The sequence below is a fragment of the Scleropages formosus genome, chromosome 13, assembly GCF_900964775.1.
Source record: "Scleropages formosus chromosome 13, fSclFor1.1, whole genome shotgun sequence".
NCBI classification, from domain to species: domain Eukaryota; kingdom Metazoa; phylum Chordata; class Actinopteri; order Osteoglossiformes; family Osteoglossidae; genus Scleropages; species Scleropages formosus.
This window is the reverse complement of record NC_041818.1, coordinates 16,499,822-16,516,280: the sequence shown is the minus strand read 5'-3', so window position 1 is coordinate 16,516,280 and position 16,459 is coordinate 16,499,822. Positions and strand designations below refer to the sequence as shown.

Below are 16,459 nucleotides of genomic sequence, written 5' to 3'. Positions count from 1 at the left end.
CGCATGGTGCCACATTTAAGTGGCGACAAAGACGACTCCCATGTAGAGCACAAAGCACCGGATCCCACCCACCGAGAGGGACGTCAAGGAGAACTGCCCAGCTTTAATGCTGAGCCAACTCAAAGCGCCCATCTCCCGCTTTCAGAAAAGCCCCTCGCCCAATCTCATCTCAAAACATAAACGATGCGGCCGTGCACCACTGCGGTCGAGCAGCAGACGCTGAACAAGCCGTAGCGTTCTGTCACCGCTGACATGTCCCACCCCTAGGGCTGCACGGGCTCCGGTGACAACGTCGTTCAAAGTCTGCAAAGAAGTCCTTTCAGCCTGTAGGGAAAGGGATAAAACTGACAATTCCAATTTCAACGCATTTTTTGAGATGAACGCACTGCTCTCCGTTCTGTGTTGCACCACGGTCTCCGGAGAAACGACATTTCGTTCCACCGTATACACGCCGTATAGAGGAATGACAATAAAAACAACTTGAACCGCTGCGTTTCGCAACGTCACACAATTGTCCATTTGATCGCCAAACGATTTAACACAAACCTTTCGGCAAACTTTCTGCCATTACCCAACTTGTTTACATTTACACAACTGGCACACGCTCCCCCCTCGCGAAATGACGTACAACTCAGTAAACAGAAGTGCAACCCACAACAAAAGGGCTTAGACAAACACACGTGATTACTGAAGCACAGATTGTTTATTTGATACTGCCTCCCCCCTCCTTCATGAACACACATTCCAGTAGCGACCTATGGAAGTAACACACAAATAGGGGGGGAAAAAAAAAAAAAAAAAAAAAACTGTAGATGGATAAAAGATGGACCGTCAAGTAGTGGAGGAGTGCGACCAGGGCGAGGATCCTTCGACCGGCGTGGAGGTCGCGACCAGTGTTGAACTTCACGTGGGCTGCTACAGGTGGCCATGGAGAGAGATGAGGGGGAGGAGACACACATGGGAACGCTTTGGCACGTCAAGCAACTCCTACCACAGCATTCCGTAAAAATGGAACACGCGGCAAACATGCAGTCTCGGACTTAAAAAGTTATTTGCCGCACTATTTGTAAACTGCAGGAACACTTCTGCATCTGGCAATGTTCTTGAGCGGTGACTGAAGAGAACCCGTGAAACCTCACAGGTCTGGACAGCAGGAGAATTCGAGACCGACGGTGCATCATGTCTCCGTGATGCATGCCGGCGAATACCGGAATGTGCGTTTCTACATAAAGGCATCGCTCGTGTAGCTCCGTTCAAATAGAGTAAACCCTTGAGAGCGGCGCACCACTGGCCACAGTTGGATGGTCCGAATTGGATGTTCCAACATTTTTAAACTTTCCCAATTTATAAATCGGCTGGAAAATTGTGGAAAGATGCCCCAGCTGACCCATCACCTGCCTCGCATCAGAACCATGAAAGCTTTGGTAGGACCTGCTCAGAGGAATTTACAAGCTGACATTGTGACCATAGTTAATCATTTGTCACCCACACTTTCTCCAAGGACTCTGAACCCACTGCTTACAGGTTCCTATCCTGGAAAGGGAACCAAATCAATTCACATACTCTAAATTATCTATATTCACCACTGCAAAGTCCAGTGTTCATTTCAGCACAGTTTGCTTATACTTTGATAAAGCATATTACTGGAAGGACAATCAATGCAATGTGTTTGTATTGTACAATAAAAACGACTCGACTACATTTAATCCCATTTGCAACACAAATGGAATTAAATGTCGAAGGGGGCGGAGAGCTGTCTGCTCCAGGGGTCCGGCCAGTATCGCTTTCCGCAGGTGGATTTGCGCCAGCCACCCGGACTGAGGGTACAACAGCAGCGCCACACGCTACACAACAATCTCCCCACCAATTCCACGCGTCAATTTCTTGACCTGAAATGAAGTTCTGCCTTCCCCACGTGTCACTACCCAACAATTAGTAAGGAACTAAACAAGTGGTACTTCTGAGTAGTAAAACGGTAAACCATCATTTTACACAAATTTGTGTAATTACTGCGAGTTGTAGCCTGTGTTTCGACAGCAGCCCTTTTATCATGCATTCCAATGACAGGCTGCACTGTGCTTACAAAACAGCTCTGGTGCTGACATACGCTGGACCACAGGGGAAGTACGAAATTATATTATTCCTAAGGACAAGAAACCAAGTGAATGCGGGGGAAAGGTACGGCTGAACCTCGGTGAATAAATAACCGACAGCGAAGAATATCCGAAAGATAAGAATGACCTCCACATTTTGATGACCATAGGAATATCCTTCCTTTGTCCGATGCATTTTCCGAAACTTGATTCTTACGTGTAACCAGAAACAGGTTTGGGGTGTTGTCTATTCTGGTTCGATAACTCTGAAAGAAAGAAAGAAAAAAAAAAAAAAAAAAAAAAAAAAAAAAAGACTTGGGAAAGAATGTGTCTATGACATTAACATAGATGGAATTTCTTCCCACAGCAACATGTCCAAACAGTTACTCTGTAACAGCAGAACAACCTTCGCAGTTATCAAGAAAGCTTAGAGAAGGGTTTAAACAAATCCATGTCACTTCAAAAAAAAAAAAAAAAAAAAAAGTGAAACAGATACGCACTTCAAAAAAAAAAAAAAAAAAAAAAAGGTAAAGAGCAACTTTCACATTTTATACACGTGCGTCTTTCTTGCATATTGTAAAATTGCATGCTTTTTTTTTTTATCTGCAAAAATTCTGCTATTTCAGAAGGCACATCTGACAAAGCACAGAAAAAAATTCTTTCCAGAAATAAAAATGTAGTTGTATATTGTAGGGTTACAGGGCAAACAACTCGGAAATAAGATATGCAAAAAAAAGTTCTTGTTCATGCAGCTAAAATAAAAAAAAAAAAAAAAAAAAGAATACTAATGGAAGTGCAGACTCCCAGCACCTGTGTGTGTCCACGACACTTGGAAAATTTGTTTTAGACAAAAAGGGGGGGGGAAAAAAAAAAAAAGACCATTAGTAAAGCACTGCTTTAGGCACGAAGATGCTATTCGTGCATCCACTGCAGCAACCACCTTCTAAGCATGAGCTCAGCCCTCATCCACAGAACACACGCCAATTCCTTGCGCTTCTGAAGGTGAGGAAGACAACAGCGAGGCGAGAGCAATCACGCAATCGCGCACATGGTCGAGTCCTTGTTTTTGGGTGATCTAAAATCTCCAGAAACCCCTTGCATCAGCTCCTAAGCACATATAACCTTTTAATAACAGTATCTTTTATATGTCTCACAGCAACACATGCCTGTGGTTTTAAACATGGGAAGTAACCCTGCCGAGACCTCGCTCAGAACTTGGTGTGTGTATGAGTGTGTGTAGCGAGAGCTTCCCTTTCATCCTTAACAGATTTCACGTGCAAAGGCAAAGGGTGATTTCCCCTGAACATCAGCACTTCTAATCATCGTTTACACGACTGATTATAAAAAGAAGCCTGGCCTTTTCCACTTGGGCCCAGCAGGTATCCTCCTGCTTTCGTACATCACTTTTCTGGTGTCGGAAGGTTTTGGGTTTACATTCCTTCCAGGTGTATGACCCTTAATCAAGGCAGTTACCTTGAGTTGCTCCAGCTAAAAATGCCCCAGTGTACAAGTGAGTAAATCACTGCTCACGACCACGTGATGACCTAACGCTGTACGTTCAGCAAAAGAAAGATTAATAATACAAAAAAAAAAAAAAAAAAAAAAAAACCCGCCTGAAATGCCTCCCTGCAGGGCAGGCAGAGCGATCAGGAAACGCACAGCTGACACGCAAAACAATCATGTCAACCTGCAAAACAACGCATGGCATGCTGGTAATACGCTGGCACGGGTAGAAACCCGCACCGTGAAGGGTGTGGGTTCGAATCCCGCCCATCCCCCATGCTGCTGTACCCTTGAACTAGGTGTTTAAACTCAAGTGTTGCAGTGATATACAGTATAATTGTTTTTTTATTTTTCCCTAAATCGGTGACTCGCTTCGGACAAACATCGCGCATTCATTGATGATCCTGATAATGATGACAGCGACGACGAGTCGGCCAGCGTGCCTCTCTCTCTCGCGCGCGCGCACACACGACACGGGGGGAGCGGCTTACTTCTGAGCGCCTGGATGAGCGCCCTGCCGTCCTTGATGAGCTCCTTGATGAACTTGTTGGTCTTGTCCAGCTCCAGCTCGTGCGACTTGAGGCGCTCTCGGAAGTGCGGGCTGTCCAGGTAGCAGTCGCTGAACTCGAGCGCGGGCAAGCCCATGATCATGATGATGATGATGCTCCCGCGGCGCACACCTTCTCCTCAGCCCGACTATTAACTAACAGCACGGGGCGAAACAAACAAAGTCCCAAAACTTTAAGTTTAAAGGCAGAGCCGAAGCGCCGCGCAGCCGCCGGCGGCTCACCGGCCCCCCAACGTGAACCCGCCGTCTACGGACTCCTGAGTGCCGGCTGCTGGCTACTGGCTAACGTGGACATTAGCGAGGCGGCTAACGCTAGTCAGGCAGGCTGTCCGCGCTCGCTCGCTCGCTCGCTCGCTCACTCACTCACTGACGTGACGGTAGCGTTAGCTCCGCTGGCTGGTAGCTAACCTCTGCGCTGCGTACAAGACAAGTAATGACTCGCCGGCTAGCGCTACATTGGACCGCGCTCCGCTGAAGTAAAAAAAAAAAAAAAAAAAAAGAAAAAGGCGACCGACGGCGCGGCTATCATGTCATGTTTACTGAGAGTACGCAGTGGCGAACGTCAGTAGTCCGCTGTCAGGGACCCAGGCGAGCCCGCGCGCTCCTCATGACACGCGCAAGCCGACAAAGCGGGGCGATACAACCGAACGAGACGCGCTCGCTGCAGAATCCTCCCGAAGCTTTTTCAACTGTAGCCGCTCGGCCCCGGGACGGGCTCAGTACCAACCTACCCTGAAACGGAGTTTGGTGTGACGGACAGCATCGTCAGCCAATCGCATTCAAGTATTTCTGTTCACTTTGGACGGTGTTACAGTGACCTGAGTGTACAGCCCCGCCCAATATTGTCGCGGAGTGTATGAAAGGAGGTTGGTTGGACGAGAGCGGTGACGTCACTCCAGGGCGGCGAGTCCAAATCTGACGCTTGAAAGAAATACACCCGCGCGCACTGAATTAATTGCATTTTCCAAACTTGATTTACTCGTTCTGTTCAACTTGAATTCGTAAATCTCGGAGTAAATAATAAAAATAACGAGCTTCGAGTAAATATCAGAGATTTGTTTTTTTTTTTCCCCCCACAATATTTGCCTAGAAAGTGAACAGTAAATATTATAGCGAAAATGTGTTATTCTCCTAAATTAAAGGTTATTCTACTAGCTCTGAGATTAATCGTTAATACTAAGTGCTGTTAAGGCTATTAAAACTACTGCTTTTCCAGCGTCCATAACATAACCAGATCATCGTTCAGTGAAGTGCAATTTCTGCAAAACAAGCCAATTACTCACTGGACAACAGCAAATGATCCCATTAGTCTAGACATAATGCCGCAGATTTGAGCTTTACTGTCTAAACAAGCAGTAATAACCATGTCCTTTTTTTTTTTGTAGATTGCCATAGTGTTCAGTTTTGCAGCCTTACTGTCTGAACGTTCCGGATTCAAGCCTTACACCCTGCTGTATGAAGACGAAAATCAAAAGTTGATTCTCTCCTACGGGAAGTCACTTGGGGAAAGGTGTCATCTAATTAAAAATTAATGTTATTCATGTTTATTAATCCTGCCCCTCATTTGTGTGCTGTAGTATTTCTGTTTATTGTGTGATTACTTCTGCATGTTTAATTTCATAGTCATATTATACTGTTTTTCTGATCTGCTACCCCCCTTATAATGCTTAAATTCCTGACTCATTCTGAATACATCATTATTGATTTCTTTGCATCCTTTATAATTTTTAATAGTTCTAAAACGGTTTGCACACTTTAGTATGCAGCAGGGTGTTTACTTGAGCAATATAAGCAGCAAGTAAAACGTTTCTCAGGTTTGAGTTTGCAGCTTTTTTGGCTCCCCAAGCCATGACGCCGAGGTAGATGAATGGCTTTTCCCCAGACGGCGGTTTTTGTTTGCCTACTTTACTCGGGACAAAGGGATATTGCACAGCCTTGAGGATTTAGACGCAGAACTGGAACGTCCTATGCTGGGTTTCCGGGCTCAAATTCAAATAACTAAGTTTCCTTTTTAAGTAGGGGCTTGGAAAGAACGAGCAGCCAAAAAGAAGCCAGGGAGCATTTAAGGTGTTTGAAGCTGCCTTGTCTCAAGAATACTTTATACCCACCGAGGACATGCGCGCCAAAGTATTAGTGTGGTTTAACAAGATGGAATACAGTATGTTCTGTATTTCGTGTACCTGTCATTTTATTACATTGGGGCCCTCACCGCAAGTGTTTGCTAAAAAACATGGTGTTTGTGAAGTAGATCCAGGCAAACATTATTATAATGAATCCAACCACAGAGGGTCAAGGGCTGTACACACAGCTTCTGCCCAGGAGGCCTTCATGCCATGTCAGTGAGAAAACAGCCATCCTGCCCCGGGAGTACCATTTCAGCAAGGGGTTTACATGAATACGTACACGAATTCTCTGAAATTCCACAGCCGCGTTCCAGCTGGAACGTTTTAGATACACCCCAGCCAACATCCCCAAATGCATTTAAAAGAAGACCCCAATTAAACCAATTCTTTAGAAAACTTCCATTTAACACAAGTTTTACCAAGAAAGAAAATTAAAGTTATTCAGTAGTAGCCAGAGTCATTAATGAATAATCTAAAGTGTTTTTTTTTTTCAAACTATTCAGCAAATAAATTTTAAGACCTTCTTGGTGGAGAAGCCCTTTTTAAACTTTTATGCAGAAGATATAGCAAATTCTGCCCTCTTGTGCCGCCATCTAATGGTGAATGTGAGAACTGCACCTCCCACCTCCTTTATATTACTGTCTATACCGTTTATAACATATTTGGAATACTGTACTGTCCTGCATTTAGACTTTCTTACCATAAACAACACAACATTAATTACGCTAACAAAAATACTGAAACAACACTCTATGTTGTAAAATTTTAATGACAAATGTAACATTCCAGCCTTCTGCTTCAAACCCCAAACCCTCATTAAACAAGACTGTGAGCGAACTGTTAAAAAGAAAAAAAGACACATGCAAGGATGGGGGGATTGCAATGTTCACTCTTAATTTCTTCACAAGGGCAAGAGAGAAATAATCAGAGATTTGTCCGTTCAATAAGAGTGACAGACAGTCACGGATAGAGAAAAGAAGCAAGGTTGTGTGCGGATCGCCGACTTTAATTTTCTTCGATAAATCTGGTTTGATCCAATGCCACCAAGTGTTAGCAAAGGGGAAACAGGATTTAAAAGGGTCCTTGTCTTGTTGTACTCATGTATTGGGTTAAGGATAGATGTGATCAAGTGCTCTACCCCATGGTCAACTACAGTCTGATACAGTGAGTTACTAACATTGCATCCCTCTGCCCATTTCTGGTCTATTAATATTTTGCCCTTTCTTAACAAGCTCTAAATAAATGTATTATTAAAAGGGTTAATTAATTATTTGCTCAGTTAAGGTATTTGGCCTATAATGCATGCTTTGGGGCATGATGGGATGATAAATCAAAGGGTTTCAATATCAGTATCTTCGTCCACAAACATGCCACTTTAATACACACACACATAATATAAAAATGCCCATTTTAAGCAGGTTATTTTTTTAATAACAGCAATGTTGTGCTAATTGTCTGTCTGAATGTATGGTTTATCCATAAAGCCCGAGATGTCAATTTTTTTTATCTTTTAGATCAAGTGCAGAGCCTACTCTATTGATGTTAAGGCCGGTCAAGCTTTTAATAAAGTTTCTATCAAAAATTATACAACTGCACATACTGTTCACACCTATTGATCACATTATGAGGTTAATTTGCTCTGTGAAATCACCATGTTAGGAACATTTCAGTTGCAAGGGAGTGCAATATCCTTATTTCTTATGGATAGAAATACAATTCTTGCAGTTATGTCACCTAAAATGAATTCAAATAGAAAAATGAAAGGTATTTTACGCATGACAATAACGCCAACATATTTTATAGTATTTATAACGACAGTAATTATTTGTAACATTCTTTTAATGTGTTCTTTTGTTCATTAATAAGCAGTAGTCACTCGTGGTGCAAGCAATGTTGGTTTTGCTGTGGAAGGAGTGTGACAAACAAAGGGAAAACACCCAGACTGACAGCCTGAAGGACAAAAACCCAAAGAAAACTGTTTATCTCTGTCCCAAAACATCTAACATGGGCATCTACATTACATTTACATAATTTATTTTTTTTAGCAGATGATTTTCTCCAAGCGACTTCCAATGATGATGAACTCTATGCAGTGTTACCAGCCCACAAACCTTATTGAAGGTGACTTACACTGCTAGATACATTACTTACCGGTTCACTCATCCATACACACTCTCTGTCTGTGACACTATTATTATTTTCGCAGACCTTCTTCCCAGGATCATATCACCTCGTTATTTTGCAATATAATTTTCGCCGACTCAGAGAGAGACTGTTCTGGTTCAAACCAGTTGGGCGCATCGCCATTGGAAGAAGACGGACGGTGTGAGCAAGGGCTCCGCCGCGAGCTCCAGCCGCGAGCTCCAGCCACGAGCTCCCCCACGTCCCCACACGCCAAATACAGGAATACGGCTCGCTGGCTCGCTCGCTCGCTCGTTCTGCTTCCCTCTGCTCCGACTGCACATGTAAACACGCTCGGCTATTGGTCGCGTCGCGTCACATCACGTCACGTGACGTCCTGGCTGAAGCAAACGGGTAAATATAAGCGAGGGACGGGGGGCGGGATGGGTTGAGGCTGAGCGCTGGAGAGCAGACGGCGCCGAGTCCGAACCTTCTCACGCAGACACTGGGCAGCCCGGTCCGGTCCGGTTCGGTCCGGTCCGACATGCTCGCCACGTTCGCCACGCTCCGGTCTGTTGCTGAGGCTCCCTTCCAGGTAAGCCTGAGTCAACCCCCCCCCGCCTCCCGAACCACGTGTGTCAGGAATGCGTCTGGCGCAGCATGTGGGATTCGAGCTCCGCATTGATTTCCAGGAACACACGCTCGCTGCTGCTGCCCGGGCGGGAAGCGGCCTTCTCGCATTCCATGGCATGGGTTGCTGCCCGCCCCCCCTACCCTTTTTTTTTTTTTTTTGCGGCGAGCCGAGTGCTGACAATTTTCCAGAAGAACTCCGGATGCGAGGGCTGGCCTCGCTTCTGCTGCTTCCCAAAGATAACTAACGGCAGGTCGGCTCCGGGGTCGGGTGCTGCTGCTGTGGCTGCTGCTACTGCCACTGCCAGCCAGGTGCTTCGTCTCTCTCTGTCCCAGTCACTGACTCACTCAGTCAGTGTCTGCGAGTCGTGTGTCGTCCTCGGAGCCTCGGAAACGGGGCAGAGCTGAGCCTCAGGCTGATGACGTCCAGCAGCTGTCATTCATTCATTGACTGTGCCGCTGCTGCTCCTCCCTGCCTTCGCTCCGAAAGTGGCCGTAGAGACTACGGGACAGGTTTAGTGTCGCTCGGTCACACTGATCCCGAGTGTCAGTGCGGAATCATGGGAAGCGGTGAGGGTGCGGTAAGTCCCAGGGCCGCCCGATGATGATGATGATGATGTCCTCATCATGAGGAGGGTGACTTGCGGGCTCATTCCCACTTCTGCGTGTCGAGATGCAGTACAGTAAGTGCAGAGTGTTTCAGTAATGGGAGCGCAAATGTTACTAACTAATTGTGATCCTTAATCCTTGCCCTCCAGCTCTGACTCGACCGCTTCTTTCTTTCTTTGAACTGTGACCGTCGCATTTGTTTGAAGGAGATGCACGCACGACACGTGTAAAGCTTGGGCCACAGTCAGTGCAAATACCCAGTGAAAAGCACTCCCTCAAACAGAACTCACATGGAGCTGCAATGTGGCATGGTGCTCAGTTTGTGTTTGAAGTTATTGCCTTGGAATCAGAACTTCTTGGTATTCAAGGTATTCAGCCTAAACCGATACAGTTGCAACATGGTAAATCGCTGTAAAGTTCATTATCTGACATAACGAGTTGCCTTGGGCATAGGTGTCAGACTGATAAAGGGTGATGAAAAGTTATAATTGTTGAAAACAATGTAATTCCAATCATAAATGTAGTAATATTTCTTTTATATAATCGGTTAATAGAGTAAGGACATGCTGCTGAATACACTGTTAAATCACTGCTGTTCAGTATCCAACATTATAAGCTGCCTAATATAAAGATGTCAGATAAGTTATAGTGAAAGTAGTAATAATTCTAGTTATGGTTATAAATTAAATAAATTCCACTTACAATTGTCATTACTATTTTTGTATATTGGGTACTTTATATTTTTATATATATTTTTTTTATCCTTCATTCACATGTTCTATCTTCTCATCTGCATCCTGTCACTGTCATTCTGTCTGTGCAGTGGAAGTTTCTGTCACCAAGACAAATTCCTTGTCTGTGTGAACATACTTGGCAATAAAGCTCGTTCTGATTCTGATGAATTAATACAGTAGGAATACTCTGTATATGTTGATAAATCACTCTTAAGTTCATTGTAAACATTGTAAGTTGCGTTGGACAAAAGTGGAGGAAGAAGAAGAAGAAGAATTATAGTGAGCGATTGTAGCTGTACTCTGATACAATATAATTCTGCTTAGAAGTTTTGTTGCAATAATAATAATAATAATAATAATAATACACACAGTCTGGGATCTGTCAACCTGTCTCGTAAATGCTGTGCGTGTGTGTGTCTGCATGCACGCTCGGAAACACCCCTGCGCTGATGGTACGTGCCCTTCCCTCTCCATTAAAGCTCCGGAGTGCCGCTCCGCGACAGCCGCACGCCACTATGACCGACGGGGAGGTGTCGCTGTTGGGCGCGGGCATGGGCGTGGCCCTTTACCACCACACGCGGCCCCGGCGTCTCTACTGCCTGAACGGCGGCTTCCATCTGCGCATCCTGGCCGACGGCACGGTGGAGGGCAGCCGGGACGAGGACGACCCCTACAGTAAGGTCAAATGCGCGCGCATCCGGCAGCATGTTAGCGGAACGCACCGATCTCACTTGTCGCAACCATAAAACACAGATTAGGTGCTTCCAGATGTCAGACATTGTTCATTCTGTTATAATTAACCCGTTTATATTGTGATGGGTGCTTTTATACAGGCGCCTCACCGATTGTATTAAACGAGATCAAAGTCTGTGGAACCGCAGAACTATAAACGGATAGAAGGCCTTTGCTGCAGCGTGGTGAGGGCGGTAGGACTCTAGGGATGCGGTAAGGGTACCTGTTGTTCACTCTCACCTGCGCACGGGCACATGTCACAGATGGGAAGTCGCGGCAGAGTCACGTGGGCTCAGCACGGGGGACGCTTCACGGTGCTGGTGTCCCATTTGAAGAAGAATGTGCTGCCGTCCTGGACTCGCTCTGTTCGTCGTCTGGCGTGACAGCGATGACCCTCGCTCCTAAAACGGAGTAGGCTTACGCTTGTCCGCTCTATAATTTATATACCGGCGCCATCCACTTCCTCATACCCAGGACATGACTTAAGCGCTCCGCGGGACTTCCGGCAACTTCTGTAAGAGCGCAGGAGCCGGGAAAGGGCGTCTGTGGCCCCGACGGTGGCTGAGCATAAGTCAGCGTATCGAGTGACTTGACTGCGCCTCTGCAGCATCAGGAAATGCCTTTTCGGTGTCCTCTGTCTGTGTCTGTGACGCGCCGTGTGTCCGCCGTAGACGTGCTGCGTGTGAAAGCCGTCAGCATTGGCGTCGTCGTCATTGAGGGTATGGAGGGGGGCTGCTACCTGGCCATGGATCAAGACGGGCAGCTTTACGGCTCGGTGAGGCTCTGCGGATCGATTGCCTTTTTTTTTTTTTTTTTTTTTTTGTTAATAATATGTGGTTTCTGTTGTCATATATAAAATCTATTTGAGTGATTTTGATTACATCAGATTACACATAGTATTTAGAGCTGTAGCCTTCGGGCCCGAAGGTTGCAGGTTCGAGTCTCGCCTCCAGCTGTGGTATCCTTGAGCAAGGTACTTGCCCTAAAATGCTCCAATAAAATTACCCGGCTGTGTAAATGGGCAAATAACTATAAATACCTCAGCATTGTAAGTTGCTTTGGAGAAAAGCATCAGCTAAATAAATGAACATCCTTCGCTCTAAGGTGCTACAGTGTGGACCCCATTAGGACACGAACACACAATGTACAGGTTATAGGACCGTGTCCTCGACTGCTACATTTCCTGCGTTTCCTGCTGCCTCAGTGGGAGGAGGGCAGAAGAGTGAGCTGTTGGTTTGTTTGTTTGTTTGTTTAATGCCGTCCCTCTCCTGTCCCAGCCGACCCTGAACGACGAGTGCTACTTTTTTGAGAAGCTGGAGGAGAACCACTACAACACGTACATGTCCCAGAAGTATCGGGAGAGAAGCTGGTACGTGGGGATCAAAAAGAACGGGCGCCCGAAAGCCGGACCCAGGACCCACATCGGGCAGAAGGCCATCTACTTCTTGCCCCGTGCGCTCGAAGGTGCGAGCGAATGAAGAACGAGGATCTGCTAACTGACCACGGCTGAACCAGCGCCTGATCTGCTATAGTGTCACTGTATGGACTCATCACTGCTGTCCCACATCATCCAGAACACACACACACACACACACACACACACACGCACACACACACACTATTGCTGCTCACAGAAATCTGGAATTTCTGTCACTACTAATATGTGATTATTACTCACCTGTACTTGCACCGCAGTAGAAGTACTTTGCACATTCGTGTTTGGAATCCTTCGTGTCACTCATTTTCGCACTAATGAATCACAACCGCTTCAGTTAAGTTTACTATTTAATTCATTAGATGCTTTATTTTTTTTTACTTGAAAGTATAAGATGTGTCTTTCTATAGGTTGAAATTTCAGCTTTGCATCTTTAATTTATACTTGCGTATTTATTTATCGTAAGGGTACATATACATTAAATTTGTAATATATATTGCACTTCATACATCTTTGACTAATGATGAACTGTAATTTAAATGGTTTTACATAAAGAACAGGTAACATATAATCTAGAGAATATAAATATAGAGAAAACAGCTAAATTCACTTCCTGAGCCTTTCCTATGTCATATCATAAGTTGTTCCGTGAGACTGCATTTTTGCAGTATTGCTGTAATTTGTTGTATAATTTTCAACATTTACAGTACTTCTGGCAGTGTTCTGTATGTTATGTGTGATTCACACCAAGTAAACCTACTGTAGAGATTATATTCACGGTCTGTGATAATGCAACTACTGTTAGTGTGAACCATAAACATCAAATAAAACCTTTTTTTTTTTTTTTTTTAACCATATTTTTGTGCGCTTACAGCAACTGGAGTACTATAGTGTTTTCATACAGGGACGAGCGAGTGCTGGCAGACTTGAACCACACAGTGTCAGTGTTGTCCCACGAAGCGAACTGTTCCCACATCACCGTAGCTCAAAGGTTGGCCTCGGACCCCCGCTATACCGCCCCCCCCCCCCCCCGGTGCAATAGAGCACTGGGAGCAGAGCCAGCATGAGCACTTCGGCTGTACTGCGTTACTCTTCAGCTCACAGGCAAATCTCACGTTGTCCTTACACTAAAGTCATACTTTGTAATTGTGTTGAGAATTCCAGAAATATGAAAATCAGTTCCAATCACTCAGGAATCCTGTCCGTTCCTTATGTTAAACAGACAACGCAGCTGAACTGGGTCATAGCCTTTACGTGTATTTATCTAGCCGACACTTTTCTCCGAAGCAGCTTACAATGATTTACCCATTTGTACAGCGGGGTAATTTTACCTGAGCAATTCAGGGTAAGTACCTCGCTCAAGGGTACTGCAGCAATAGTTGAGATTTAAACCAGTAACCTTCTGAGCCAAAGGCAGCAGCTCTAACCGCTCTACTATCAGCCGCCCTGAAAATGCCAAGGCAGAAGCAGTATAGTAAAATTAAAAAAAATGCTATTTGTCCCTTCTTTTAAGTATTTACCAGCTGGGATTTGTATTTCCCTTAGAGGGCTGATTAGCAGTGATTAAACTTTTTACTAACATGTCTTCTTGTTTCTTTAGTTACTGCACTATCTGCCTTTATTAAGTTATTGCAGTTATACCGGTGTGTTATACTCTGCACTACAGGGACGGTATGTATGTTAGTATTATTTTTCCTCGGCCTATGTCAAGACCAGTCTTATGAAGGCCTTTAACAAAAAGCTGAAGCGAAAGCCCTGCTCCGCTAAGTCATTATTGCGCAGCTTGTCCTCGTGTTAACCGTTCAGGTCCACTCGGCCCAAGACCCGTTTGGGCGACTCGGGGAACGTGGCGTTATCACTCCGCCTGGGATTTACATTGAAATAAATCAGGAAGCCAAGGCGGATGCTGCCACCCCGCCCCCCCTTGCCCTGGACTGCTGAGAGAGAGGAGAAGGAGCAGGAGCGCGAGCCCACCCTCTCGCCCTCGGCCCCCCGGGCCACGGCGGGGGCAGGAAGCGGAACGAGCCCCGGCTTCCTCTGGGACTTGTGGAACCGCAGCCAGATCCCTGCACTACTGTAAAACACAGCGACAGAGACCCGTCCACATGTATGTGCCCCCACGAACACTCACCCAGAGAGAGAGTGTCCATGCAGCGCTGATCCTGCCCACCTACCCTTCGTGGGGCAAAACGAGGAGAGCGCAACGGCCAGGACTGCACCTCACCTCGCCGCTGATGTGGGGAAAAACAGCGAGGTGCCTCGCCTCCGCGCGCCCGACGACGCGGCCGTCACCAAAGCGTTGCGAAAGGGATTAAAATATAACGAAAGAGGTGTGCAGAAAGGCAGGAGGTGGGTGTCTCGGTTTGTTCGCTTGTTCGCCATCCGTATTGCATGGACGCATTTCTCTGCTCGAGAGGAGCTCGGCTGAGCTTCGCAGAGAGCTTTTACATTCCTGCACGCAGGGCGGTAGGTGGCGCAGTGGTCAGAACTGCCATCTTCTGTTCAAAGGGTCTGGGTTTGAATCCCGCCTCCTGCTATAGCGCTCTTGAGCGAGGTGCTTACCATGATTTGCTCCGGTAAAAACCACCCTGCCGTATAAATGGATAAATCACAGTAAGTGTCTTTAGGGAAAAGCATCAGCTAAATGAATGTTTCTCACGTCTGAGTTTAAAGAGCTGTCTGTTTTGCCCAGGCTGAGATACGACATAAGACAAAATCCAAAGAAGCACAAATTTTATGCTGTTCAGTTATTTCATTTCTTTTTCTTTTGTTGCCTGAACAAATAACACATGAGTAACGTGTGTTAAATTTAAACCCGGTGGAGACCAGTGCACTAAACAACGCATTTCGTGACACACGGGTGCGAGAGAGAGCGTGAGGTCCGCTCCCAGGCCACGTGGCGAGCAGGCGGGCTCCCTGTACGGTCCCGGCGCGTGCCGTTCCGAGCGTTCGTCCACCACGCTCGCATAGAGGCCGACCGCACCCGAGAGCCTTGCCCTCCATCGCAGCGCTTCCCGCTTACTCACGCCGCCGAGCAGTCCTGCTGACCACGGGGGGTACGAGAGAACGCAATCTCCGCGTATCCACGATGGGAGCGAAGAAATCCCCAAACGAAGCGCTTGCGTTCAAGAGTGACGTCAGAGCAGAGCGCGTGCGAAGCTTGACCATTTACGGGCGAATCCGCACGGCCTGACTCACCAGTAACATTCAGGTGCGAGGCTGTGCTGTTTCCTCCACATTACTCCGCTGTGCCCCTGATCTCCTCACAGGTGGCGCAAAGGAACCGATATCAGCGCATGGCATTTCCTGCTTTCTTGTTCTTCATCCAGGCTCCTAAACTCAGGCGGCACGCTGGTGCAGCGGGTAGCACTGGCGCCTCACAGTGCCGGAGCCGTTTGGGTGTAGTCCGGATGCGTGCTCGCACTGCGTTCATGTGGGTTTCCTCCCACGGTTCAAAGACAGGTGTCTCTTCTCTTGAGCTGGAGTGTGTGTGACAGACTACCCTATGACAGAGCGGTGTTCTGTCTTGCTTTAGCCCTGTATTTCGGGGATAGGCTCCACACCCCCATGACTCAGACTTGGGTAAGTTGTTAAAAGGAAGGTGCGTGAATCCTGAGCTCATTGCCCCACTCTATAGGTGGGTAAATCATTGTAAGTACGGTGCAGTTTACTATTTCACCCATTTCTGGACTGGTGCTGTTAATATTGTCTGTTAAGTGTGAGGGAGATTCCCCAAGGAGGCTGCCTTTTTTTTTTAGGTGCCCCCCTTTTGCTGAAGGAACCCATGAGCTGTATGTGGCTTTCTTGTGAAATTTCTGGTAACCTTCATCTGTCCCTGTCGAGGTCACCTCCCCTTCCTCTTCCTTTCACGACTGCTGGGACATTTTGCCAAACAACAGAGGGTACACGCA

The 16,459-nt window shown here is 46.4% G+C and overlaps 2 protein-coding genes across 4 annotated transcripts in view; one reads left to right on the top strand and one right to left on the bottom strand.

The window, feature by feature from the left end:
• Positions 1-4,517, bottom strand: part of LOC108936775 (rho GTPase-activating protein 26-like) — a 53,478-nt gene extending 48,961 nt beyond the window's left edge. For both annotated transcript variants that reach the window (XM_029257249.1, XM_029257250.1), the window contains exon 1: positions 4,088-4,517. In XM_029257249.1, the coding sequence (XP_029113082.1) occupies positions 4,088-4,247 (160 nt within the window). In that variant the 5' untranslated portion in view covers positions 4,248-4,517. The remainder of the gene's footprint in view (positions 1-4,087) is intronic.
• A 4,030-nt stretch (positions 4,518-8,547) lies between these two features.
• On the top strand, positions 8,548-13,355 carry fgf1a (fibroblast growth factor 1a). 2 transcript variants are annotated; one of them, XM_018756413.2, is made up of 4 exons: positions 8,548-9,003; positions 10,861-11,056; positions 11,785-11,888; positions 12,391-13,355. In XM_018756413.2, the coding sequence occupies exons 1-4, from the start codon at positions 8,953-8,955 to the stop codon at positions 12,589-12,591; spliced, it is 552 nt and encodes a 183-aa protein (XP_018611929.1). In that variant the 5' UTR covers positions 8,548-8,952; the 3' UTR covers positions 12,592-13,355. The 2 variants fall into 2 exon arrangements, with proteins under 2 accessions (XP_018611929.1, XP_018611928.1); XM_018756412.2 differs by lacking the exon at positions 8,548-9,003 and adding an exon at positions 9,260-9,619.
• The last annotated feature ends 3,104 nt before the right edge of the window (positions 13,356-16,459 follow it).

What these genes read in the sequence shown, in the direction of transcription:
- fgf1a (XM_018756412.2), top strand. Translation starts at nt 9,458, where the DNA reads ATGACGTCCAGCAGCTGTCATTCATTCATTGACTGTGCCGCTGCTGCT. An exon ending in GGACGAGGACGACCCCTACA is followed by an intron (nt 11,057 to 11,784) that starts GTAAGGTCAAAT and finishes TGTCCGCCGTAG; the next exon opens with ACGTGCTGCGTGTGAAAGCC. An exon ending in ACGGGCAGCTTTACGGCTCG is followed by an intron (nt 11,889 to 12,390) that starts GTGAGGCTCTGC and finishes CTCCTGTCCCAG; the next exon opens with CCGACCCTGAACGACGAGTG.